The 27,290-nt window shown below is 43.1% G+C and overlaps 3 protein-coding genes across 19 annotated transcripts in view; 2 read left to right on the top strand and 1 right to left on the bottom strand.

Moving 5' to 3' along the window:
• The window catches only part of LOC100649623 (myocardin-related transcription factor B), a 237,475-nt gene extending 215,975 nt beyond the window's left edge, over positions 1–21,500 (top strand). For 4 of the 6 annotated variants that reach the window (XM_012310438.3, XM_012310436.3, XM_048407595.1 and 1 more), the window contains 10 exons: positions 7,968–8,033; positions 12,075–12,371; positions 12,537–12,910; positions 13,180–13,464; positions 15,031–15,171; positions 15,488–15,674; positions 15,821–16,120; positions 16,260–16,870; positions 16,991–17,506; positions 17,586–21,500. In XM_012310438.3, the coding sequence (XP_012165828.2) occupies positions 7,968–8,033; positions 12,075–12,371; positions 12,537–12,910; positions 13,180–13,464; positions 15,031–15,171; positions 15,488–15,674; positions 15,821–16,120; positions 16,260–16,870; positions 16,991–17,506; positions 17,586–17,939 (3,131 nt within the window). In that variant the 3' untranslated portion in view covers positions 17,940–21,500. The remainder of the gene's footprint in view (positions 1–7,967; positions 8,034–12,074; positions 12,372–12,536; positions 12,911–13,179; positions 13,465–15,030; positions 15,172–15,487; positions 15,675–15,820; positions 16,121–16,259; positions 16,871–16,990; positions 17,507–17,585) is intronic. The other 2 variants (XM_048407597.1, XM_020863852.2) reach the window with 2 other exon arrangements.
• Positions 21,501–21,648: 148 nt separating this feature from the next.
• LOC100644640 (aprataxin) lies at positions 21,649–23,201 on the top strand. Of its 3 annotated transcripts, XM_048407605.1 has the most exons (5): positions 21,649–21,966; positions 22,034–22,104; positions 22,183–22,453; positions 22,531–22,664; positions 22,723–23,201. In XM_048407605.1, the coding sequence occupies exons 2-5, from the start codon at positions 22,059–22,061 to the stop codon at positions 22,881–22,883; spliced, it is 612 nt and encodes a 203-aa protein (XP_048263562.1). In that variant the 5' UTR covers positions 21,649–21,966; positions 22,034–22,058; the 3' UTR covers positions 22,884–23,201. The 3 variants fall into 3 exon arrangements, with proteins under 3 accessions (XP_048263562.1, XP_012165830.3, XP_048263563.1); XM_012310440.3 differs by having other exon boundaries at positions 22,034–22,453; XM_048407606.1 differs by lacking the exon at positions 22,034–22,104 and having other exon boundaries at positions 22,125–22,453.
• Positions 23,202–23,292: 91 nt separating this feature from the next.
• Positions 23,293–27,290, bottom strand: part of LOC100644761 (3-phosphoinositide-dependent protein kinase 1) — a 404,120-nt gene continuing 400,122 nt past the window's right edge. For all 10 annotated transcript variants that reach the window (XM_048407603.1, XM_048407599.1, XM_048407600.1 and 7 more), the window contains one exon: positions 23,293–27,265. In XM_048407603.1, the coding sequence (XP_048263560.1) occupies positions 27,155–27,265 (111 nt within the window). In that variant the 3' untranslated portion in view covers positions 23,293–27,154. The remainder of the gene's footprint in view (positions 27,266–27,290) is intronic.

Consider the following 27,290-nt stretch of genomic DNA (forward strand, 5'->3'; position numbering starts at 1 on the left):
TTTCAACCTGAGGATAAATTATCGATATTCGAAGATATCAGGGCTGCCTTTCGAATTTAACTGAATTTTCGACTCGAACTTTTTATTGCGCACAGAAACCAACAACTCGGTTGATGTTTGACGCAAGCACGTGCGCGCGTTCTCCAGCCAGCTGTGCGTCCAACCGGCCGCAGACAATGGCGGGAAATGCGTCGCTGAAAAATTCAGCCGGCCACCGATAAATTCGCAACGCGTCGCCTCGAATTTTAATTAGTCTACTCGTGACGCTAAACCGTTCTCGATACGACGATTCGTGGAACTTTCTCCAAACGAAGTATTTATCGTTTTATCAGGCAGCGTATTTTTTGCAATTTCGAAACACGTGAAAGTATTCGAAATCACCGTGTACAACGACGTTCGTTACGTCGCGCGTTGATACTTGCCGTGTACGTTGGCTTGTACCTTTGATACTTTACGGTGGCGTAGCTGGTTGCTGTCGGCTCGATTAATCGTGGCTTAGAAAAACAAGGGATATGCGTAATTGGCTTCAAAAACGTTCACCTGTTCCGAAGCGCGTGCGCGGGATACCATTCGACCAGACGATTATTTTCTAAACAAACGTCTCTGTTTTTATTCTCGTCCCTCATTGCCACGTAAATCATATTCCGTCCGTGGGTTAGAGAAGAGCAGGCTCGAGCAGTCAATTTCTTCGGAGGCGTCTCATTTTTTCTCGCTACGCTTGTGACTTCATCGGGAAACTTCCTCGAGCGTGTACGCACGTGCTTGAAAATTATTTCTTATTTCTCTCTCTCTGCTTTTTTTAGATCTTAAAGTTATTCGATTATAGCCATCCTTCTTTTTACGCCGCTGCTGGTTGTCTAAGAAAACAGAGCGTTCGTTACCGGCGGCGAATAAATCAAAACTCGCTCGAACGATTCTCCTGCATTCTCCCGAAGAATTATTTTTGTTTTGCGACGCATCGAGATATGCCCGATTTAACGAATGGCTTAGGAGGAAACAAGGCTTTTAAAAAAACATCTAGTCAAATTCATACCGACGCTCTTTGGATTTGGAAATAGATTGTTTTCACGTGGTTTATTCGCGACTTGTAGTTTGAGAAAAAAGATCCACTTTGCCATTGAGACGACCGTGAGACAAAACACTCACAGCTTTGTCGTTCGAACGATTAATTGGTCGCTTTATGGTCCTTTGGCAAACTCTGGACGTTTGTTTTTTTTTTTTTTTTTTTATATTTAGAAAACAAATGGAACAAGACGAATAAAGTTGAAATTTTTATTTTGGAAACGGACAAATTTAAGAAGAAAGACGTTAAGAAATATAATTGTTTAAGATCTGTTCGATGAATAGCTCGTAGAGGATTGGAACATTTCCTGTTTCGAATAATCTCTGGAGACGAAACTAAGTCGGATCTCTAAATCGTCTTCTGTCGAGGCGCACTGGTAAACGAGCATGGTCTATTTTACGGCTAGGAATAGTCGAAACGCGACAACGAGTGGAGACAGATGAGGAAGAACTGTGAAATGCGAAAGGACGAGAAACGGTGGATAGAAGAAACTATGTCGAGAGAAGGGACAAGAGTTCTGTGCCGTGATCTCCGGGCCTAGTGGCTTTATTTATACCCAAAGCTACCGTATTATTGGATCACCCCCGCGATTCTGGCCAACTTATGCGTATCTTATGCCGCTCACGTGCTCCTCTTTTCGAATCCTCGATGGCCGCCCGACTTCCGTCATGCTGTCTCGAGACGCGTGACCTCTTTCGATAAGACGCATAATAATTTCCAATTTTACTATTCTCCTGTGTAACTCCTCTGATTGAAAAGTCAAGCTTTAAAATTGGAAATTTCACAGCACCAAATTCGTCTGTTGTCTCATCCGCCTTTTCTTCAACGATTTTCTTCTTCGCGCCGGCCTCTTAATGACTTCGACGTAAACGCAAATAGCACGTTATGAAATCGTGATTAATGCACATCTTTCAAATTACACACCAGAGCATAATTCGTCGTGTGGCCATCGAGCATCGAATAAATCTGTAAGCAACGCGCTACAATGTGGCCCAAGAGCCTTTAAAATCCGTCACTTGTCACACAAGCGATTTATCGAACCACTAAATCTACCGCGCGTCAGCTTTTCCAACGCGCAAACTATTTTTTCCCTACGAGTTCTTGCGAGTGTTCGCGTTCCTCCTTCATCAGGGCTGGCCCCTCCGATGACCCGTAAAACTGTCGCTGGTCATGCAGTCAATTCCCTTTTCACGGTTCCGGCGTGGAGCCGCGAGAAGCGTGGCGGCAATTTGTAAGATTAATCGTTGGAGGACTACCGGCGAAAATCGGGGTCAAAGTGGCGCAAAACCACGATATTTATGGGATCGTCGGGAGAAATCTCGCCTCTTCTGGAACTCCTTAACACTTTAACGCCGTGCTTAGGATTCCTGTCGGTTTGATTTATCTCGTGCTGTATCCCGTCGTAAAACGAGCATACGATGGAAGATCGTAAACCTGGCGACAACGCAGTCTTCAGAAATTACACCTCTGAATGGTTTCAAAAAGTGAGTCGTTCTTCCGGTACACAAATGAAATCTGATGATCCGCCTTACAATTTATAACGTATCTACTTACGACAACACTTTAGTTTGTATAAGCTTTTAGAAGCTCTCAAGATGATTTATCGCACTCGATCCATAGGATATTAAAAAAAATTTGATACTCGAGGAAACTATATCCTCGAACGAAGATATCGTTCGAGGTAGTAAAAGGTTATCTGTTACAGATCGACGAAAAAATAGCTAGAAAATACGATACTCGGCGAGGACTAAGGAACAAGTATCGAGGAATCAAGTTGTAAATATAAAAGCTCATTTGCCAGTAATCTTTCAAACGTATTGCACTCGGGCAAGGTGGACCCGAGGCGATCGAAAGGCGCCCCTTTCACGAACGAACGTACGAGCCTCGTGGGCATTGAATTTCAACGGGTGCAATACAGTTTATGCGACAGCACGAATTAATTCCCCTGGCAGAAGGTTTAATTCCGATCGACAGCTGTGTCAGCGATCCGCCGGCTCTCTCGCGCGTAATTACTCTTAACCACTCTAATTTACGTCTGGTAATGACGCGGTTAATGATCGTAATCTTTCTCCCTCGTTCGAGGCGACTTATTTGGACGTACCGCTTGAGGCTGCAACAACTTTCATGAACGTTGTTGCAGTTTTCAATTTCAAAAACACCACCATTCTCACTCGAGATTAACCAATCGCATCGCGATCATCGATATCACCAAATAGCAAAAGATGAATTTGCCAGTTAGGCAAACCCAATTCCCATACGTTTTGAAATTGACGTGTATTCGCTATTTTGCTGCCTGTTGTTTATTTTAGCAGAGTGACTGAGATTTCTTTACGTTACTTCACGATTGAACAATATTTAAACTAAAACTTAAAAGAAGCAAGCTCAAACTAAAACTAATCTTAGCGTAGATCATTTTAAATAGAATATTCTAATCGAAGCGAACAAACTTAAACGATGAGAATATTTCGCTTGTACAGTTACGTACAATTTTCTCTTCCCTTTTTTTTTCCTACCATGGATTACTACTTACTCTAGGATTTTAGCCATCGATGTAAAAATAAATACCAGTAGTATCCATCGGAAAGCTCACCTCCGTCGAAGGGGAGGTGCGCGGTGGCGTAAGGCGTAAGCAACGCGATCGGTAGATTCACTTGGCAGGAATGCAGCAAGCGAATTTGCATTCTATGCATTGCGTAAATGCTTATAGAGTGTAGCTCCCGTAACTTGCGGCTACCTCAAACCCCCTTAAACCGTGCAATTAACACGACGAACCAACGCGGCGACCCCAAGCATCCCTGCAATTCTTGGCACGAAATTCTGGAAAAATGACCGACTCCCTTTGTTTCCCGACGCATATTTACAACGAAACGATAATTAAAAGCCGATAGATTAAACCAAAAGCACTGAACGAAACGTATGTACAGAATGCTTAAGATGAAAAATGAACCGTTATGTCACAAGTAGACGCTAGAAGCGTAAGTATAAGTGTTCCCATTCCTGTTAACGTATTATAATCACGCGTCAAGTGTTTGTTTCATAATAGAAAAAGTGATTTATGCGATGATTAAATCGTACAATATGTTAACTCGAGATACCACACGAATTATATTGGCATTCGGCCAAAACATCGACGGGCATTTTGTGAGAAATTTTTCTTCCGGAAAGTGGCGCGTGGAGATGGGTGCCAATGCTCGATTACGTTTAGTACCGTTGTTCGTGGCGATTCTTCGTCGCGAGGAACAACGATGAAATCTCCGAGAAATGCGAAACATTGCTGGAATCCGCGTGCCACCCTGACAGCCGAAGCCACGAGCCGTTGAGTCGCGAGCTGTCGGTCCACCGGGTACATGGGACAACTATGCACGTGCACCGCGACACCGAGGGAGAGCTGTCCCGTTCCGTTTCGTTCAGGGTATCGTACGCCAGCCTGTCCACCTCCGCCTCGTCCATCCGCTCGTTAACGTCCATCTTCCCGGTGGAGTCGCATACGCACCGCGTTCTGACTTCCGATGACCTCCCGCGATATTTCATCGACTATACCTCGAGGGCGTGGTTTCTCGAGAACAGAAAATCGATTATCCCGTTTCACGATATTTCCTTCCTGATATTTTTATTTCTACTCGTAATTTTTCTTCGTCGCTCGAACTTCAAATTCACCGCTAAATAATTGGAGAATCGTCGAAAGGAAGAGGTTGCTTAGTTTCACTTCGTGATAATGTTGGGCAAGTTCGTTTATTTCGAAGCTCCGCGTGCCTTCGACGGGTCGTAACTCTTACCTTTGTTACGATTCTCGACGGCGGCGCGCGACTTAATTAAGAGGAGCAAACACAAATATGCGGCTCTGGCTTTCTCATCGAGCACCTACCGGGCGAAGATGAAACGCGATACCGAATTAGAAACAACTGTGCCCATATAACGATACAAGAAACGTTGGCTCAGTATTTGGCGCTGTGTATTTTGGCACTTGCATCTAGTAGCCGTTTTGGTCGTTACCATTTGTCTTCTGTGGACCATGATACTTTCAGGACCGTCCCAATTCCCCGTTTTCTGTATATCTTTTTCCATTTCGTTGATCCATCGCCTATCCACTCGATTATTTATAGCGACCCTCGTTCAATTTTACGCAAACAATTACGACATGCAAACGATTTTATAACGTCTATACACAGTTAAATGTTGGTCGATACACAATCTTTTACATTAAAATCAAACACTATGGAACGTTTTCTTGATACAAGTTAGAATATAACAGAAATGTTTCGCAATTCAGTGCACGAAGCTTGCGGGAGAAATTAAAATTCGTACGTCTCCAGCATCACGTGACATGGAATTCCGAGCACCGAGATAATTTTTTGGCCGAATTTCCTAATCGAAAGGCAGACGTCGAAGAATGCGTTGCCGCGCGCGTAGAATGACCGATCCGCGAATTTCTCGGCCACCAGGAGAAATATGCAATCGCGCGCATAGTTACGCGCGTTCCACGCATGATTGTCAGGATCGATAGCGAGGATACGATCAAGAATGCTCATTAGGCGATAGGATTATCGCAAATTTTTTTCTGACCAACATCTTACGCCTTAATTGCTATCCTTCCGCGACCATAAATTTCAGCGCACGGACATGGAGGCCGTTGTTGATCGGTTAATAAGTGAGAACTTGTTCGCTTAAGGATTCACGCGTAGCGAGATAAACGTAAGAAGTCATTACGTAAAGCTAATGATGATTTTGTAATGGGACTACCAAAACCAGTCGGTCTTCATCCTTAACGTTTCATCCATCACAATATTCCATTCACGCGTACAGATCGTGCGACCAGATCTGTAATAACGTTATCGAGAAAAGTTCCGCGCTACTTTTTCCCAAACTATCCATCGGCGTCCTTAATAATTTTTCGATCGTTACCATGCACATTTCATTTCGTTCGCGCTCCATTTTAGTTCAACCAAAATGATATTGAAATGAAAGGATTCATCCAGCAAGAAGTGCTCGCTCTTCGAACAGAAACTTCTGAAGAGTACCTAATAGCTTGAACGCAACGTTGAAACGCGGCATGAGCAGGGAGTGGACATTATAAACGGTCGATTATTCGCAGTCGGATACGTCGAAGTCAGATATTCGCGGCGGATCGACGAAAAAACTGACCGCGAAGGATCCCCCTGGTGCGGCTATGTCTCGCGACCAATAAACCGAATGGGGTAGACATTTTTCTCCGGGATACAGACTGCTTTGAATTCAGATTGCGCGGCCATGCGGCCCGCGGTTTTGTTCCTCTTACGCCGGCAATTTATGCAATCTGACCCGCGCGTCCTCCGCGTATTTATAACCAGGGGCCCTTTGTGTGTTAATTTGTAGCCGGGCCCGCGATCCACGCCACGCTCGCTCGCTCTCTTCGTGCTCCTCGTCGACCTTTGATCTGCGAACCCAAGCGGCGAACGACCGCCGGCTCCGGATTCCCGAATCACGATCCACCGTGATCGCCCCTTAATTAGCCGACCGCCAAATCGCCGCCGAATCGCAGCCGGACGCTGAACCCATTCGAGACTCGTGTACGTCTCATGGATGACGTCGCGATCCCTGATCTGTTCTCGTGACACGTGACTAGTAATAACTGGCGCGAATGGATTTGTTTTTCGTCGAAAATTGTTACATACGAATATTTGGATGCTGGAAGTTGCTTGTTTCCTTAGGTGGAAAAGAGGTGAGGGATACTCTATGTTTAGAACGTGAATTGGTCTTTGCAGGATTATTGGTTAAAGCAAGATATACAAGTTGTTATTCACCTATATTTAAGCGAAGCAAGAACCGTAAAACGAAGTGACTACATGGGATGTTTATGTTAGGGCGATAAGGAAAACCATTGATTCGGTTAGATGTATACTTGTGTCGTAGCCAAATAAACTGCACGAAAGATTCAGCCCAAAACCTCTCGACTTTACGATCGCCATTATGTCTTTTAACTTATCACGCTCAACATCCCATTCTAAACGAAAGAAACTCAAACTGACACTTGACTTGCCCGTAGCATTCGAGAACCGCCAGTTTCCAGCCAACTTTCCATGTAGCCGTACTTGAAACACAGGTAGCTGCCGGCATGAAAAACGCCGCTGCGCCGACAATACGGTACGCAAATCCCGTTACGCCTGGTATCCGGCTGGCGTGTCCGGGCCAGGAGCCACGTATCTCGAATATTCGTGTATCGAGCAGGATGATAACAAAATGAAAGTTCGAGTAATTTATGTAAGCACGCGTGGCGTGGCGCTCTTTAATTATCGAGCCCAAAATTAGCGTCGCGCGGAAGCACGTGAAAAATACACGCGTGCGGTGGTCCAATTAACCACTGGAAAGAAGGATTCCCTCTTTTCCATCTCTCCGCTGTGCTCACTTCTTTTCCTTTTCTTCTTTTTTTTTTCCTCCGACCCCACCGAGTCACGCCATATGGAACAGCTTAAACGGCATGCGGAAAGAAAATATTGGCTACCGAGAAATGGCCACGCGGCCATCACCGATCGACTTTGATCATACGATTTTTATAGAACGAACTGTTGCTTGCCAGTGAAATTCCGCGGCTGTTCCACGGAAATCCTCGCGATCTGAGGTAATCTCGACTTATTTCCGTAAGAGTGCAACGATTCGATAAGATTAAAATGTGCTTGTGTTTTCGAGATGCTGCGAGATAAAGTACTATTCGAATAACTCGTTGAAATTGATATAAGCGTTTATGTTGTGACGAAGATTGGTTATTCGTAAGATGGAACGGGTTAATCGGATGTAGGAATCGATAGTTGAATGGTCTAGGTAAGCATCGAATTAAGGGAATCGAGCGAACGTACAAGATCGTGGAACAGATAACGTCATCGAGAGAAGAAACGAATTGTTGAAAGACGCGTTGTTTTCTCTGTTACAGCGCTGAAGGTGAAGCTTACGCTGAGGCGACCCATCAATCAGCTGGTTGCGCAAGGCATCATGCCATGTAAGTAACTCCACCGTAATAAAAATTTTCGCCGACTTTTTGTCGGATCCACGAGGACTCGGCCTTACACGAAATTTACAAGTTTCCCATCGAATTGAATTTTACGAATAATTTCCAACGTCCGTAATTGAAAATTTGTACGGCGATGTTTTTCTGCTCTTCGAATAAAGCAACGAGGCCATAAAGATTTCAAGATCGTAGACGAGCGTTCTCGTCGAATGGCTCTCAAAGCAAAATCAATTAGGAGTTTAGAGAGCACGATAAAACTGGACAAAAACAGTAAAGTCAGAGAGTTCGTTGCCGATGGTATTTAGTGGCCAGTAAAAGCGAAGGAAAACGATTCCGTCCGGTCGAACAAATTTATTTGCCCGTCTCGAGAGGGGGCTTCGAGTTAGATTTAACAAGTTCGTCAACGTGTCGCGTTTTTTTCCTGCTATAACGGCCGATTAATCCACTTACAACTTAATTACCACGCGATTGCCCGTGATGGCTCGGCCAACCGCGTAAAAGGAAGTAACTGGGGCACCAACGACTTCCTAAAGTACCTTAAATTGACGTGCTCACATACAGTGATCAATTGCGCGCTAATATCGCGTGTGATCTTTCCTTTGGTTCGCTAGTAGTTGCCCCCTTCTTGCGAACTATCGCTCTCTACGAGATAATTACTACCAGTTCCAAATTCAAAACAAAAAGTTGATAATCATTGGCATTAGGTAATTCAAAACAAATTTGCGATCGAAGTTGTTTTATTGATTATCCACGATCGCGTTATATCCTACCATTATCACATCGAATGATCTACTTTATCAATTGCACGATACAGTTCGAGTATTGGATAACGTATAATCTAACGACAGAGCGAGCCTACAATCGCGAAATAATCTAATAATCCGACAATCTAGTGGAATCTATTCGTCGACGGAATTTAGCGACTACAGCCTAGATAATCCGACGAGGCAGTACGGTGCTTCGTATATTAAATTTACGTATAATTCGCTCGCACAAACCAAACTACCACTACACAGCAAACTTCATGCATCGAAATATAGCCTGTTTATCGCAGACTGGTAGAAATACGACGTTCGATACCCTCCGTTTCGTCTGGCGTTCGCGCGAACCATCGTGTGCAATTTCGTTCCACGGGATGTAGTCATTTACAGCTTGCAAGAGTCGAAGATATCGCGCATGGCAACGGGGTAATGGTTTTTTCGGAGAAGCGATCTGCAATTACGTTGTAGATCCGTTTACGTGACGCGATTAATTTCACGTTGCAAAAGCAGCTAATTTTACCGAATAAAGAATTCTAATTTTAACGCGCGAGGAAGAATGCTCAAACTAGTTAAGATGAATCAAAGTTTCACGATCAACGAAGTAGGCTATCAAATCATTCATAGATTTCCTTACTTCGACTTCAATGGCGTTGCAAAAATATTTACACTGCACCAGCACCTACATTTACAATTCAGAAGAAGTATCTTTACATCCGAGTGAAACACGCACGAACGTCGAACAATGACGAACTGAACGGTCCATGCAGCTGCTCGTATCATCGTGTATTCACACGGAAGCGGTTGCATAATCGGCGAAATTTTCCGGACGCGCTCGCTTATTATATTATACAATGCGCCCACGCGCGATCCTCGCCAATGAACCAGCCGCTAAGAAACAACACAAAGCTGCGACTCGCTGCGAGAATCACGGAATCTAAATCGAGCGTTTCGCAAGCCACGCACTCGAAATCGTGGAAATGGCAGCGAATAATTTCCTGTATTCTCGTCGGCCGACGTAAACCGCAAAAATTGAATTCTACCCCGGCGAATCAAGACATTTAATACATCGTACTAACAACGTTCTTGAGACTATCGTGGTAGCGCGATTAGGACTGATTGCGATTGCGAGTTGCAATTATTTCGATCACGAGTCGTAAATCCAAAATCTCGATTGCCCATTCCCCTCGTAACAACGACTGGCGCCTGTTGCGTGCAATCGTAAATGATTTAGAGTTGTCGATTGCTTTTGCGCTTCTCCTCGTTTGCGTGATGAGACTCTATCGATGCGCGTGAACTATTCGAACGAAACGATGATTCTAGTAAAATACGATTTTTCTTTACGTTGCGTTAGACGTCGAATAGCTAACTTTGGATTACAATAGTTCTATAAAAAAGGATCTTTGATATTGAAACGAATTTACGAAAGTGCAACTTTCGTCGATACGAAAAAGAAATAGAAGGCCGTGGCGCGTTGTATACTGTGTGCGCGCTTTCACCCAAACGAAGCGATTACATTTGCATGAAAATTGAGACACTTTCGAGGCCATTCACGAATCTCGACGTAATTGCCTCGGATTTCGCGTAAATATCAGTGAGCCGGTCGCAAACACGAGAAACTCGAATATGAGGACGCATCTTAGGCTCACGGATCTCGCGTTCGATACGAATGTAATAAAGTCGCGCGGCAACGAGAATTTATCGTACAAAATTAAATTCTCGACGTAGGTATCGTTTATTTTTATGGTCGCTCCCTCGACATGGTAAAACCTCGAGTCCCATGCACGTCCATCGACTCGTGATTTACTCGCATCTCGATAGAAACTAGACAATTAGGTCACAGCTGGCTTGTGCGAATATATACGCGTGTATAGCCGATAGTACACCCGCGGCGGCTTTCGCTAACAAACACGCGTGGGTGAGACAAAAGCCGCGAGCCATTGCTCGGGGATGTTGGAAAGGCCTAATTGATTCGAATCGTTCGGTTAATTTTAGCATTTCCTACGCAGTCTCGGCTACGTTCGCCGCTCCCTGTCTTTGCACGCGCTTTCAGATTCGCGGCTCGCCAATTTTCCCGCAGCTAACGAGCTTCTCTTGTGCGTTACGCGGCCAATTCGTACACATAGCTAGAGCAACGATCGAACAAACGATCTCGGCGCCATTGAGTAGCCGCGATTTTCACGAATGATTTACGAACGCTATAAAATCTTGCGTCCATCGATGGACAAACGTAACGAACGATTCGTGAAATTATGGCCAACGAAATTATAAACATAATTGAAAGTGAGGTAAGTCGGAATTTATCGAGCACGAACGAACCCGTTGCTAAGACGGTGGAGCAACGTGTTTCCATATTTTCATTGCCACATCGGCGCACCGTAGGTGGCATGTACCTTTTATTCCACGTAATGATGCGACAGTCGTGTGCGCGTCGCTCGTCCGGAAATAGTGGAGCAATGCTCACGTAGAGTGTAGAGGAAACGGTCCGGGGATCATTTATCCGGGAACTTAATGGCGTGCAGGAATGCGACAAGGCGTTTGACGTTGACACCAAAATGGCGCCACGAGGCCAGTCCTTTGAGGGCCATCGTGCCGGAAATTGATGCGTGCAGCATGCGTCGGAGGACACCCTAAAAGCTTCGAAAGTGCTTTTTCATTCGGCCAGTTCTTTTATTAGATCGCGCCCTTCGTTGCGGTGCACTGCTTCGCTTCTTTCGCTCCTCTCCGCTATCGACGCGCTCGAAGAAAACTCGATGAAAGTATAGTCGCATTCCACCGAGCGTGATTTAAATGTCCCCAGCGGAAGATAAAATCTTCCGAGCGTATGTCGCGGCCGAGATTTTAGTTCTACCGCGAGGGAATGACAGTCGAGTTTTTTAACCAGCTGGAAATAGTGACTTCCTCCGTGAGGCAAGGTTACTTGCTCTAAAATTACGCTTCGATCGAAACGCTGCTTCCGATAAAACGTAGTTCGTTGTTTAAAATACTCAAACGATAGAATGGTAAACAAATACGTAGAGAACGCGAGATTTCTAAATATGTATTTTCATCCGAGGAACATTGATTTCGGCGTCGAAACGCGCACTATTTTCAACGCGTCGGAAACGGTACCTGCGAAGATAAACTCTCGAGATCGCGTACCTTTATCGAGATCCTCATACCGGCACGTCTAGGGTATATTTAGTCGGTGTTATCGTCGAACAAATTCGACACGCGTGGTAAACTCTGAATAGATTTCTCGAAAACTAACGATTATCGATCGGTATTCCCACAGCTCTGAAGACACCACCGGCGTTTCACGAACAACGGAAGCAATTGGAACGGGCGAAAACTGGTGACCTGCTGAAGGCGAAGATCCAGCAGAGACCAGGTCGGGAGGAGCTGGTTAGACAGCATATCCTCGAAGATGTGGGTCACGTGGATCCGAGCCTGGCCGAAAGGCAACGGATGCTGAAGAAGGCCAGGTTAGCCGACCAGCTGAACGACCAACTCAGTCATCGACCTGGACCGCTCGAGCTCATCCAGAAGAACATTCTCCACACGGAGGAACCTATTGAGAGGGCGGTTAAAGGTGAGCGTATGCATCAACTCGATCTGTCTTCCGCGATCTTGATCGATAACCTTCGGACGTTTGTAAAAAGAGCATCGTTAACGCGTCTTTTGTGTCACGTAAACGCAGCTTGTTTCCTTATATTTTGCTTAAACTTATCCTTTCCTTGTTATCGTTTTCCACCAGAGGGTCACATTTCCTTCAAGGCCACCTGCGAAGGCCAAGTAACCAAGCCTCAGCATCCAGACCATTACATCACCTTCGAGGATGACTCTCAGAGTTCGGAAGGTGCACCGTCGCCCCAGCTGGAATCTCGGTCGGACGTTCTGGAAACAGCGGCTGCCTCGGCTGGTATAGTAACCGTTTCCCTTAGTATTCCAACGACTGGTGGTGCCGTGGTGGTCTCGTCCACGTCGCCGGTGTTCCAACAAGCGTCGAACGAGTCGACGATACAAACGTTCGCAGAACTGTGCAATACGGTGGTGGGTTCGCAGCAGCAACAGCAGCAGCAGCAATCCCAGCAGCAGGCGCAGCACAATCAACAGCATGCTTCTACGCAGGTGAGCGGCTCGAGAATCGCGTAAATCCCGATCTCCGACGAAAGGTTGATTTATCGGTCGATGTAGATGGACGATAACGGCGTCCCGAAAGAAAGACATTTCGAGACAATAAGCGGGGAACGTCGATAGCGATGGAAAAAGCATCGAAACACGCCGCAAAAATAGATTTACGTCGGACGTTAAGAGCTGCTCATAAATTGGCAGCGTACCGATGTAAGCTGATTAATCGAGGATTCCACAGTGAAAAAAGCAACGATCTCTGTTAACAGGCGAGTCAGACAAACGGTCCATCGACGACCCTCCTTCCACTGGCGCCGGCGCCGAGTCCGATGTCCTTGGGCTCGACCACGTCCAGCCTGAGTCCCCTTTCCAATATCTCGATAGCGTCGCCACCGGCACCACCGCCGGCCGCCATCACCCCCAGGCCGCAACCAAGCCCCATAGCCGCTTCCACGTGTCAGAGGAGCGACGCGCCCGGCAAGGATAAGAACAGGAAGAAGTCGAAGACCAAAAGCCAACCGAAGACTCGTACCATCAAGTTCCATGAGTACAAAGTGAGTCGCTTTGATTACTTCTATTGTCTCTTTGAATGCCCCTATGTTGTCTTTTACTAGCGGTACCGATCCACTCACGCTTTTCATTGTGTTTCGCTAGATATATGTACACGACTGAGATAGTTCTTGGCAATTATCGATCTTCCCATTGAGTATTATACATGTATTATAAATCGATGATACGCGAGCGATGTAACGGTAGAACGTACATAAAAGAAAAGAACAGGAATCGATGTAGCGTTTACTACTTTCACTCTTGATTCTGTTTATATTTCTCGGTGGTGGGCGTGAACGCACGGCTCTCATGCCAGCAAGGTGCAAATATATTACTTAAACGTTAAACCTGGCCGTACGAAAGTAAAAACTCGCGTAACGTTTTATGACTCGTCTCGTACAAAGCGTGGTGTTACGTTGCCGCTAAAATTCGGGAACATTTTCGATTCTCCGTGACCCCGTAAATGTAAAGCGAAATCGTCCTGTATCGGCCACCGATATTTGGAAAGATAAAAGAAAGAAGAAAGAAGAAGACGAAATGATTCGAAGTTAAAAAAACTGCGCGAAATAGAAAAAAGATTCGAGGAGGAGACGAAACAGAGATAGGAGACAAGGAGGCAGAGACAAAGAGGAAACAAAAGAAACAAGAAGCGAAGAAAGAAAAAAACGACAAACTGGAGAAAAGAAAGCAGACGAGAATGGCGAATGGCCGAAGAAAAAAAAAGTAAGAGCAAGCAGAAGAGAAGGGGTAAAAGCAAAGTAAAAAGGGATACGGACGGCCGGTAAATCTCGGCTCCCGTAGCCCGCGAGGGAGCAATCTCTTTCTCTCTCTCTCTCTCTCTCTCTCTCCCTCTCTCTCTTTCTATTTGGGCAAAGAGAAAAGAACGAAACGCAGAAGGAGATCGTATCGGGTGATTAACTCTCGCGATCTCTTGAAGGGCCTGGGGCCCGAGGCCCACCTCGTTAGCTCTGAGTAATTCGAGCGCTAATTGCACCTAAGAGCGAGGAAGCCAGGGAGCGGTGAAGAAGCGGTTCCAAGGGGGTCCAGGCAGTTTGGAGCTGGGAGAGAGAGGAAGAGGGATCCAGGGTCCAGCCGAGTTCGCGATAGGTGCCAAAGGCCCAGGCCACGCTCCTGAAACATTCGGGATATGGCGTGGTCGGTGTGAAAGCGAACCAGGAATGGGCGTGCAAATGAGGGCGCAGAAAACATCTTGATGTATCATTTATCACTCGCGCCTTGGCTTCTCCCACGTTGCTGATCCTCCTTGGACCGCTAACTTGATTTTTGCGTTAGCCTTTTCGTTCATGCGTTTCCGCGACGATTACTATGTAGGAATTTTCGACGAAGACTTTTAAAGACAAAGACGATTAAGACGTGGAAAAAGAATCGCAACTGGCAACTTTTGTTATCTGTTTTGTGCCGTGAAGAAGAATATACGGATGTTTGTAGAGTGGAACGATGATTTTGCGATTAAGCAATTAGAGATGATCTAGGAGTGGAGGATACCGAGCCCCTTTTAATTCGTCGGTGGTCATTAATATCGACTGACATTGAACGGTGATTGTTCCCAGGGTCCGCCAAACGCTCAAAAGACCTCAGTGTCGTCTACAACTTCCGGCCTCGGGTCGGCACCGCCTGGCGAGACCAGCTACGAGCTACTCCTTCAGCAGCAACAGCTATTTCTCCAGTGGCAGCTCGAATGGCAGCATAAGGTACGCTTGCCTCGACGAAAGCGATCGCCGACCAAATAGAAATATTATAAAGCGTCCACTTTCTTCGTCTGTTAGCAACAGGCGAGCGAACGGGCGAATCCAGCCGGATATGTCTCGTTAACGCCATACTTTCACCCCGACAATTTGCATGGCAATTACGTTATTACGTCTAAATTTATAATCGAAAATTGGGCTCAAGTTACGAGACGGCGGGGTTACTCAATTCGAACGTTCGTTTTATGTAATTATCGTGTACCCGGATCTGAAGCTCGCGGTCCGCTCGGACGTTACATAATTCGGTTGTTTTGTTGTTTAGTACCCTCAGATTATTCTACCAGCAGCGCAAAAGCCGCCACTGTCTTTGAACAGCAGCGGTGCCAGCGACGCTGGAAGCATCAGCGGAAGCAGCGTGAACGCGCCGAGTCCTGCACCCTCGAATTCCTCAAATAACCCCTCGGAACAACCGCCCTTAAGGCCTTTGGGCAAGCTGGAGGACATGAAAGGTAAGTGTCCTAAGCTCGATTCGGGACGGATAACGAAAGAATCTGGTTAATTATATCGCTGAGAATAAACTGTACTCATGAAAAAAAATAACAAAGCACAGACAGTACCAGTGATTGATTGACCGAAATAAATGTAACCCTTTCAGTAAGTGATCTCAAAGTAGAGTTGAAACGTCGAAACTTGCCGGTATCTGGCTCGAAGCCACAGCTTATCGAGAGATTAAAGCCGTTCACGGAATCGTCTAGCGGCAACTCGACGTCTAGCTCAAATGGACCGCACGTGACGCACATGGGCCACATATTGATGGACACCCCGGGGCCAGTCACATCCGACGAGTCGAGCTCCCATGCCAAAAGTCCTGGCTCAGCCGTCAAGGACGAACCTAACAGTCCTCGCACGGATTCACCACATGGTAGCGAACACGACGATCCGTCGAGTCCCCCAGGTATTTCAGCGCGTTCCTTATTATGTATATTTCCTCCAGATATAAAGTAGAAAATACGATGTACACTTAAATGAACGATAAAACTTTCGAAAAATGAATTTTTCGGAACGCAACACACGTCCGTGTTTTCACGATGTAGCCCGTGTTTCAGGAGACGACATAATCAAAGAGCAAAGGAAACGGATAGAAGAGTTGCAGCGTGAATTATACAAGTCTCAACAGCAACTTCAGCAGATCCGACAAACTCAACCGTCTACAGTTCACGCTGAGAAGCTAGTGTTGCAGCAACACATCCAGAACAAAATGCAGCAACAACAACTGGCGTTACATTTGCAGCAGTTGCAGCACCTACAGCAGCAACAGCAGCAGCAACAACAGCAACAACAACAGCAAAATCAACAACAGTCTCAGCAGCAGACGCAACAGCAACACGCTACGTTCCAGCAATTGAACGCAAAAGCTAGCCTCGCTGCGTTCTTGCAAGCGCAGCCAAATAATACTGCTGCCATTCTGGACTCTTCGACTCTGACTGCGATTAATAATAAAAAGAATCAGACCAAGAACAGTGCCACCGTGCAAATACCCGCAGCGATAGTTTTCAACCTACCCAAGCCTACGAAATTAAATGGCTCGCTGCTGAGTGCTTTGATGGCGCAGGCGCAGGCTCAGCAACAGCAACAACAAACTGTTACTGCCGAAGATGGAAAACCACCGCCTCCTCAGTACGACGAAGCCGCAAAACTTTTAAAGGTAAAGACGTTTGCTTGTTTTAATATATTTGATTTGTAATAGAAAGAAAAGGAGGAGAAGACTGTATTCGTGTTCAAATAGAACTTCAATGATTCTATTCCACAATTCTATTCCGCTCAGGTTAAAATTGAACCGGTTCAGAAGAGTCACATCAAGAGTCAAGTCGTGGACGATGTGTTGGAGATCCTGATCAAGAATGGCGAATTACCACCGAGCGCCGCACAGGACCCAGCCACACCAACGACACCGAACAGACAGCTCCAACAAAATTTGGTGTTCACGGCACCAGCGGACAGTCAGACTCATTCGTTGGTTTTCACCGCTGCTAGTCCAATCAGTCCGATCAGTCCGATTGCCATGGAAGTTTCCCAGAGTGATTGCGTGAGTTCACCGGCGCCGGCGCCACCGCCACCGCCTCCTTTGCCTTTGGCAACCTTCTCTATCCAGCTGCCAACCACGTTACAACAGTTACAGCAGCAGGAAGAGATCTCGTCGTTCAACACAGACCTGCTAACCTCGGAGGGTGACCTGGACGCCGCGATGCTGCTCAGCCCGCAGTCCGCCCAGCAAGCATCGCCTGATCCTCAGCCTCCTCAAGAAGTAACGTCTTCGGATAACGCAAATTTAGACCTCAAGGTATATCCGATTACAAAGCGAGGATCTTCTTCGTCTTCGAAGTCAATGGAAAATATATCGTATTGATTTTTCATTTCAGGAACTCGAGTTGGACCTCGAAACTCTAGACACGATGGATTTCAGTCAATTGGATTGCGACTTAGGAGTAAAAATGGAAGCACCCCAAGAGTTGATGGACATCGGCGACATGCCCATGGACATGGACGATCCAGACTGGCTGGATTCCCTGATGCCTCAGTCTCCTCCGACTGCTTCCACGGTGTCGAATCATCAGCCAGCCCCACCGACAAGTTTGTCGAGTGGTACAGACATTTACGACCCGTTGCTAGCTAGTAGTCAAGACCCGTTTGATCTCTTTAACATGGAGGACTCCGACTTCAAGATGTCTTCCGACCTGTCACTAACTTGGGACAAAGTCGACTTCGCAACCTAGCCCGAGATCTTTCCTCGGAGCTCGGCCTTGTGTACTTAATCCACGTATCAACGGGAAAACGAAAAGATCCAGCGAGGCACAGAAACAACTTAACAACCTGGCAAAGCCAAGTGCTACACTTGTTGTGATTAATCTGTGACTACTTTTGGTGCATTTTTATGAATCGTTTTGCAGTTGCTTGCCTCTGATACTGTTTTCTAGCAAGTTCAGCGTTGTGCAACTTCCCGTGGACATTCAAACTATTGTACTTACGCGTACAACTTACGCTTCTCGATATCGAGCGAAGAACTTTCTTACGAAAACTGAACTAGGAGTAACTAACTATATAATTTTCACGAAACCGCAATTCTAGGTGAGTAATTTAAACACGTGAAAAAAAGGTGCATAATTGCGAGAGGATCGTAGCGTGAAAACGCAAGGGTGAGAACAAGACCGCGAAGCAATCGTTTCTAAGGGGTTTTATAATAGAAGATAATTGTCATCAGTGCACGAATACTTTGGTCTTCCTCGGTCAGTATAAGAACCAATGCATAGTACCGTCGTTCTTTCGTTTCATCGGATCGGTCGCATTATCGCGTGGATCTTTTTCTGTAATCACGGCTATTTGAGATTCGAATGATCGTCCGAACGGGACGAATGTAGAAAGCGAAGATGAGTTCGTAATGGCGAACGCATCCTGCGACCGGAGATAAGACGACAACGACGATATCTTCAAAATTCTCCAAAGAATCTCCTTACGAACGTTTTAGCTAGTTTTTACTATCCAGTCTACAGTCGTGTGTTGCTTGAGTTTTAATAACTGCGAATAGCATGTGTGTTAAACAGGAAAACGGGAAAGCGGCGTATATGTTTTTCTCGTATGCTTCTCCCTTCCAACCTCATTTCCTTCGAACTACATCCCTCCGAAACAGAACCTTATTCAATTGTAACGGCATAATCGAAATACTTATTTATAAAAATAAGTATATTGTAACGGTTGTAAAACGATTGTATGTATGTATATATGTATATAGGCATAGATATACATATATATATGCATATATGTAAAATATAGTGTACGCTGAGTTCGAAAACACAAGTGCGTTCGGTAAGACAAAAAGGAAAAAGTAATTAAAAAAAAAAAGAAAAAAAAATGAAAGAAGAAGTAAAGAAAAGGAAAACCAGAAGAAGCAAGATCGACGGCTTTCCCGCACAGCTATATATAATTTTTCTAAGGCAGAGCATGTGATGTTAGAGATTACACATACATATTATAATCAATAATCGCATAGAAATTTTCAGAATGGGTGCAGACAAAAGGTATACCGATGTAAGGGTATCGTGCGGTTCTCCTGTTTCTTCGTTTCCCTTTACGAATCTTTTTTGTTGTTTTTGTGACATTCCATGTTTCCAAATGAGCAAGAGATCGAAACTACGCGTACTACGAGCCACGCTTTTGTTCATAAATTTGTGCAAGAGTTAAGAAGGATTCGTCTCAGAATTTTGATTGGCCGATCGAAGCTTCTAACCTAACTTTATACGTCGCATTGTACCCAATTCGAAACGATAAATGCAGCTATGTTTATTTATATTGGATTGTGTCAAGATGTTGTTATATAGGTTACGTTTGTGTCGTATGTGTTTCATGTTGTATTCTACTGAACGTACGCAAAATAGAAAGCACCAGGAAAGAAGCCACGCGCCTTCCATTTCTCTGAGACGTTCTTTGCAGAACCAAGTGGCTTCGTACGCCTACGTAACGATAAAGGATCGCACTGCCTAAATCGGTAATAAGGAGCGAAAGTGTTGAATGCGTACAGTGTTATCTAGCGTGATTAATACGTGAAAATGTATGTGAGTGCGTCGAGACGGTATCAGCGTATGAGATCAGCGATGGTGCTAATTGAAACCCCACTTAAAGCTATCAGTTGTCCTCGAGTGGCCGCGATTGAATCACAAAGCAATCTTTTACAGTACGGTCCAATAACATTTCTGTAATTCAGGATACTTTTGTTAAAGTAAAAAAGTATCTTAATTTTTTTACGATGTATGAATTCAAATTCTAAAGACGAAGAGTGCTTTGTTGATTCGATTAGGCGTAGTCCCTTATTTTCACGATAGAAAGTGGCACTTTGGCAAGCAAATACATACCATCATCGTTCACCCCATATCGCACAAAGAAGCAGCAAAAAGCAACATTCCAAACGTTCTTCACATGCAATAGAGAAACATCGTATCAGCCCCGAGACACCATGCTCCTCGTAGAAACAATGAAGCAATCAGTCGCGATGCACCCTCATTTTACGGTAGTTCCTTTGCAAAGCACTAATTCTCACTTAACGTGTTTCTCAATCAGTGTAAATGACCCGGATCGTAAATACTTAAATATCTTAACAAAATTGACGATCGAATGTAATTACAAATACAAGCGGGTGAATAAAACAAGTATATTCGGAATAAAACTCGAGCGCAACACTTTTCGCGCGCCATAACCTACTCAATTTACAGTGCCCTCTCGTGTTTACGGTCAGAATCAGTTCAGAATCCGTGCATTTAAATCGAACCTGGTCCCATTTATTCGATTGAATATTAAAAATCGCTTTGTAACTACACTACTAATTTTGCATTTAAGCTCCATAGCGCGGGAAAATATGGAAAAAGAGGAATGTTTCCACGAAAATACAGAAGAGAACATGGTGCGTGATCGGGGTAGAAAATCGTGCCAAAAATCCCCTTGCCACCGCGTATCGCTTCGTCATTACAATTGTATCACCCGTTGCCATGACAATAAAAGTTTGTATCGTGTTGTAAAATATTGTATCATACGTAAATTAGGGTCATGAATATGCCGACTTGTCATCTATGAAACGGGCTTGCTTGTACAAATATGTTTAGGATAAAACAATTGCGATATTTAAGCACACTTAAGTGATCACAAGCAAGCGGACGACCAGCGCCATCGACCAACATATAGCGTACGATCCCTCATCTTTTTTGTTTCTTTTTTTTAACGTATTGCAGCAAATATCGTTGCTTAGCATTGTAATCCTGTAATTATTTCATTTTCTTCGAATCATGAATCATGAAATCTATCGATGATTGATTGATTGATTTGTCAGGCTGTGCGAATCTGATAGTCTGTCGTGAAACGCGTGAAAGTGTCTTTGTTTGTATAATCGAGCGTATGGGAATATTGTCGGATGAATATATGAACAACAACAAAAAAAAATAAGCGATTAGATGAAATTCTACGGGACGAGACTCGTCTGTATATAGAGTTTTTGTGAAATATACTTATAACATGCTACGTGCGGTTGTACTGAAAGTAACAAAAGATAATGTAATACGAACATGAACATGCGTACGCGCGGACACACACCTACATACAATTACACAAACATATTTTGTATGAGCATGCGAAAAAGAAAAAGGTATAAGTTTTGTTAAGTATCTATGAATTTATTGTAATGTACGTTTAAGTAACGATCACGTAATTATTGCTAGAGAGAGTGTTATTTATTTTTATTTGTTGCAAATTTATCGATTGCCTTCCATTTGAGTAAATAAATAAATTTAAAGTTATTATAGGCTGTTTATTCTTTTTCCGTCTCTATTTACTTAGGAAATTCTTTTACTTTTAAAAATGCACACATTTAAATTCTTTTAGAAATTCAAATTTCAAAGCCGCTAAGAACTTGAACGCATGCGCATCCGTATTGTATGATTCGGAATAACGGAGCGTAGATAAATGTCAAATTCAGTTGACGTTATTCCGTATTCAGAAAGATCGGAAGTGAACAAGATCAATTAAATACAAAGGAAATGAAAATTGATAAACATGCTTAGTGCTAATTACGTACACACTACGTCTTTCCAAACAGAATGCAAGCAATCTCTCTATAATTATCTACTTTTCGTATCTTATAACACATATCACATCACAAACATAACCTCTGAGTTATTTATACGCTAATCTGTTTTAGTATAAAATTCGTAGAAATTGAAGTACTATTGACCAACAGTGAATCTTATTCTTAGCATTACCCCGGTAAGTGTAAAATTACGATATGATTAAAATAATATTAAATTAATTTGGAGTTCTTTCTTATTTTTAGTACTTTATTACTATATTATTGCATTATGCTATTTATAACATGGACAAAGTGCCGAAAATTTGTTTCACTGTGTGAGTATATATTTTAATAGAAATTACGATCTGCAAAAGGTGAAAATCAAGAAATAATAATGAAACGAACCCTAAAAGTTACATCAACCGATGCAATAGCTCCAAAGAGACGTGATTGGGCAACAGGTTTGCTTGTTTCTATGGAAGATCCTCAGTATAAAGTAAAGGAAAATGATAAAATTGTTGTCATCAAAGATAAATATCCAAAAGCTCAATATCACTATTTAGTTATACCAAAAGCAGACATTCCATCTCTGTGGCACATAAAAAAAGAAAATGAAGATTTATTGTTCCACATGCATAGTGTTGCTGAAGATTTAACTCAAGAACATAAAGAGTCTGAGTTCCTGTATGTATAGATATTGTTTTTATTCCACACCAAAATTAAGTCGCTCTAATACCATGTAAACATATTATTTGATGCAGTATTGGATACCATGCTGTACCAAGCATGCACAGATTACATTTACACGTAATAAGTACAGATTTTAATAGTCCTTGTCTAAAGACCAAGTATCATTGGAATTCGTTTACAACTCCCTTCTTCCTACATTCAACAGGTAAATGTATCTGTGTCCGTTTAATAAGAGAACAAACCTCATTTTTTATAAATTGCAGACATTTGCAACCAGTTACGCGAGAAAGGTGAACTGAAGAAATTGAAATCGGAAGAGAGCGCGCAACATTTGAATACTCCGCTAAAGTGTCACAAATGCCCAACCATTTCAAAGAATATGCCGGATTTAAAAAAGCATTTGTTGGCGCATTTGTCAAATTAATCAGAAAAATCTCTTCCTATACCTGTTTTTACGCAAATAACCACCGCTACTGTAGCACGCAACATACTTCGAAGAAAATAATCAATTATTCAAATAACTAGATGCGCTTTTTATATGGTAACTCCTTAAGTTACAAGAAAATTCAGTAATAAATGTACTCTTATGCAATATGGATTAATGTTAATGGAATGAAATACTTAAGTTCCAATGTCATCAAGACATTTTTAGTGTGCCATATGATCTTAAGTATCTTGTAATTAATTTATAATGTACAATAATTGTAGTGTAAATATACATTCTGTATATACTTACCAAGAATTTATTGATTCTTTTTAACTTAATATATAGGAATAAAACGGTAATTTTCAAACAGGATAGGAAAGGTTATGGTAATTAAATAACACATAGATATGCGATATTTCGGAAAATTTACTATAAATAAATTTGATATTAATATTAATAGGTTGTATCACCTATAATATCAATTACATACTAACTATTTACAGAGTCTTCTTATCCAATGTGAAGTATTTAATGTGTATAAGTAAACCGTTGTGTAGGTGTACGCGTGTAAGTGTACTTTAGTCTGCATACATTTAATAATACTGCAATTAATAGTTGAACCGTCCTTGTTACGCCGAAACGGTAGGCATTTGAATAATCGCAAGGCCTTGCTGTTATTGCTTGCGTAGTTTACATTAGCGCATTCGAATGTTTTCTTTTCTTACATACACATATTCTTGCTTGATCTTTTTAAGTATTCGTTCTTCCCTCTCGCGAGCGTATAAATTAAATTAGCTAGATCTTTTGCGTCGAATGACACTCAACAAATACACTAGAAGTTTTCTTTAAGTTCAGTTAGAGCAAGTGAACTATAATAAAAAAGGAGGTAAGCGTCGCCCTTTGGGGGTTAGGAATCTCAAGACCAGTCTCCAAAACCGACGGAAAACTATTTAATAAGCGACCATCATCCTTCCCCTCGACAGGAGCCAGCGCTTAGGAAAAATTTACGCATTTCCATCAGAAAGTTTGCAACGTCTACATAAAACGTAGAACCTACAAAGTTTACAACAATGGAAACGCCGGTGTCGCACTCCGTATCAACGACCCATGATTAAAACGATTTTCAGGGTTGATGATAGGATAGTGAACGCATTCTTTCTTCGGAAAGGAAGCAGTTGATCGAGGCAACGAGGAACTATAATATCGGACTCGGCCGTGAAACAGCGTCGCCGCGTCGTCTTTGTTAAAGCAACATTCGCATGCTTTATAAATTTTGAGAATGTCCTCGACACGCGCTTCGTTTTGACAGAAAGACTGCGTGTATTGGTGCTTCATTTTACCTAACGCTACCGAAACGCTATTCTGCGGAACGAAGAGTATAAGGATTAGGACGGGGAGGGGGGCGGGGTGTCAGCGGCAACAACTATCGAATACCTCCTCCTCGCGATCGATTCTCACTAGTTGAAGAGAAAGAAACGACAAGAGTGGACGATCGTCGAGCTTATGCGCCCCGTTTTAGCCCGCAAGCACCGTACGTGGCAAGCCAAAAGCGGTCATTTTGAAAAGCCACTGGGCACAAGGACAATGTTGATCCATAAACGAATCACCATTTTTTCGAGCACACTCACGCGGCGTCGCAGGCACGACGACCGAACCACCCTCCATCGAATACTTCTCCGAATACCCTGTTTAAGTCTCTCTAAATATCGCGAGGAGAACGTGGAGATTATCATGCGTTTATAGTACAACGTGTAATGAAACGGCGCAATCAAGTCGTGGCAAAGGTAACGTCAACAAAGTATTAAACCTAAGCGCGTATTCGGCCTAAAATCTACAAACGAACGTTTATACACGATTCTCCTAACTACTATTCACAATTCATAAATATTTTATATAACTTTACGCGTCTATGTGTATATATATATACCTTTTTATATATATAATTATATATGTATATATAGAATATTTATGTATAGATAATATACAACTGTATCGTACACAGTCCGGCCACGACTCGATAGCGCCACAAAGTCGAGGAATAGCGTTTCGGCAAGTCGACGCGATAAACGTGGCAGTATTATTTACAAAGTACCTAAAATTACGCCTAAAGAGGATAGAGAGTAATAATATAAGTTACAGAACGTATTATAAGCACGTGCATGCGTATATACACGCGACGAGCACGCATTCGTATGCGTGTATCTACGTATGCAACAACGACGCTATGATAGGGATAGTAATAGGTATAGTAATAGTAATAGTAATAGCACTAATAATAATAGTCGCAGTGGTAGTAGCGGTACTAGTACTAAGTCTGTATGTGAACGCCTACACATAAACGAAGCGTGTGATCCTTACTAACGCGGAAACGTAAACTATAAAAAATAAATAAACGTAGGACGATTACGGCGAATAATAAATTAAGAAAAGATCGCGTGTGAGAAAAAAAAAATGAAAAAACAAAATCGTTCAATTAAATACGTCGACAGTTACGAGGGGAGAAAAATACTTATACGTTGGTAATACGATGAAATAATTAATTAATATTGTTAACTATAATCGTAGTAGAATTACTAAATATTAGAAACTTAGAATAGTAGTAAGAACGACAACGACGATAGCTTGAACGCAACGAGTGTAGTAGTGTATGTGTTTGTGTGTGATTCTCGCAAATCTAAACGGGATACTACTTCTCTTAAAGCTATCCTTTTTAAAAGGTTCTATTTCCTAACTACTTAATTTATAGTGTTCAAGTGCCAAGTCTTTCACGGGAAAAGAACAAAAAGAACACTCTTCCCATCTCCACCGCTTCTCTTTGTACAACAAACGCTAATCTTCTTCTCTTCTTGCATCTTTTTTCTTTTAAACTACTAAACATTATTTCCAATTAAGACCTAAACAATGTTTTTCTACTTCCCGGCTATACACATTGTTCGATCACGTCCGCGAGGGCCAGATCGGAGACGAAGAAAATCGGACTAAGAAACGAACGTAAAAACGCCGTGGTTGGACAACGATTTTTGTACTTACAAATATATAGAACTATGTATAGAATTAGTATATGCTTTACGAAGCCTGCTCTTCGTGACATCGCGCTAATATTTACAACGTACCGAGGAGGAAAAGGGGTAACGAACAACGAGAAGAATACTGTAATATGAAGAGAGCAAGGGACCCAACGGAATAACGCGCAACATTCCGCAAATCCCTTTCAGGCAACGTAAACTATTTATTAAAGCTGCAAAGCGGCAATGTTGTCCCCCACTGCATTTTTTTTAATCTTTTTTTGGTTAACTTCGACTATATAAATTGATGTCCTAGATTCGTAAAATCGACAGCGAACACAAAACTATCATACGAATCACACATTGTCACTCCGCCGTCGTTTTAACTTCTAAAAGAACTCGTCTGTATTTTTCTATTTAATTTTGGCTATATTTGGAACAAAATTGCTACATACTGCCACTGCTTTAAACGCGAATAATCGACATACGCCTGGCTTCCGTTTACGTTAGTCTAACGTTAGTATAACTCTTTTGTTCCTTTCTTCGTCAACCAGGTACTACTGTTTCTCGTCTCTTCTCCCAAAGAGTTACGCAGCGTCGATTTAGCACGATAAAATTTTGATTGTGATGTCCCGATTACGTGTTACGAATTATAAAGAACAAAATTCGCGCGGATGAACGACTTTATTTTCCTTTCCCCGTAATGAAAGTAGTGGGCAAGCCAGGCGACCTCGATCACGAACGTTATGTCACAGGCAGCACTTTAACATTGTGAATACACACAGCTAAAACCTTGGCTAAAAATTTCGCTATTCCTTGTGTGTTCACGTTCGAGGAACGTCGTGCAGCTTTTTCAAGGTTCCCCGAGTTCGATAATAAATAGCAAAACGTAACTAGCGAAAAAACCGGCAATTGCACGATTTCGATAACACTTTTTGTGCCTTTTTATAGCTCTCCATTCCTCTGTACTTCAACAGAAGTCTACCTATTATATAAACATTTTGTATTTTTATCTAGAAAATTTTCCTAATCTGTACACAGTGCTTTGAACGCGTTAGAAAAATGCTAACCTATTCTAGAATGTACCTCTCCTAATGCCGAGTTACACGCTAACAAACGATCTAGATAAACGCCCCCTCTGGCCATAAACAAATTAATAATACATCGATGATCGCACCTCGCGGACATTGTTATTACCGTAATCGGTGAAACGTTCATTTGCTCTGTTCCATCCGAAACGATCTGTGTTCATCAGTCTTTTGTTTAAGCGGTGGACTCCTGCAGGCCGTAGTAATGGACTCGCATATTCTCGATCGCTCTACACCACTCCAATGCGAATCCTTCGGGATCTTCGAGATAGTACGTTCTGTTTGGCTGTAACAGGTAACGACAGCAAATT

This window comes from Bombus terrestris, chromosome 7 (assembly GCF_910591885.1).
Source record: "Bombus terrestris chromosome 7, iyBomTerr1.2, whole genome shotgun sequence".
In the NCBI taxonomy this organism is placed as follows: Eukaryota; Metazoa; Arthropoda; class Insecta; order Hymenoptera; family Apidae; genus Bombus; species Bombus terrestris.

Bases quoted from the DNA above. Each gene is read 5' to 3' on its own strand.
- LOC100644640 (XM_048407605.1), top strand. From the start codon at position 22,059: ATGCTATTTATAACATGGACAAAGTGCCGAAAATTTGTTTCACTGT. The intron at 22,454-22,530 runs GTATGTATAGAT...TATTTGATGCAG, and splicing joins CATAAAGAGTCTGAGTTCCT to TATTGGATACCATGCTGTAC. The intron at 22,665-22,722 runs GTAAATGTATCT...TATAAATTGCAG, and splicing joins CTTCTTCCTACATTCAACAG to ACATTTGCAACCAGTTACGC.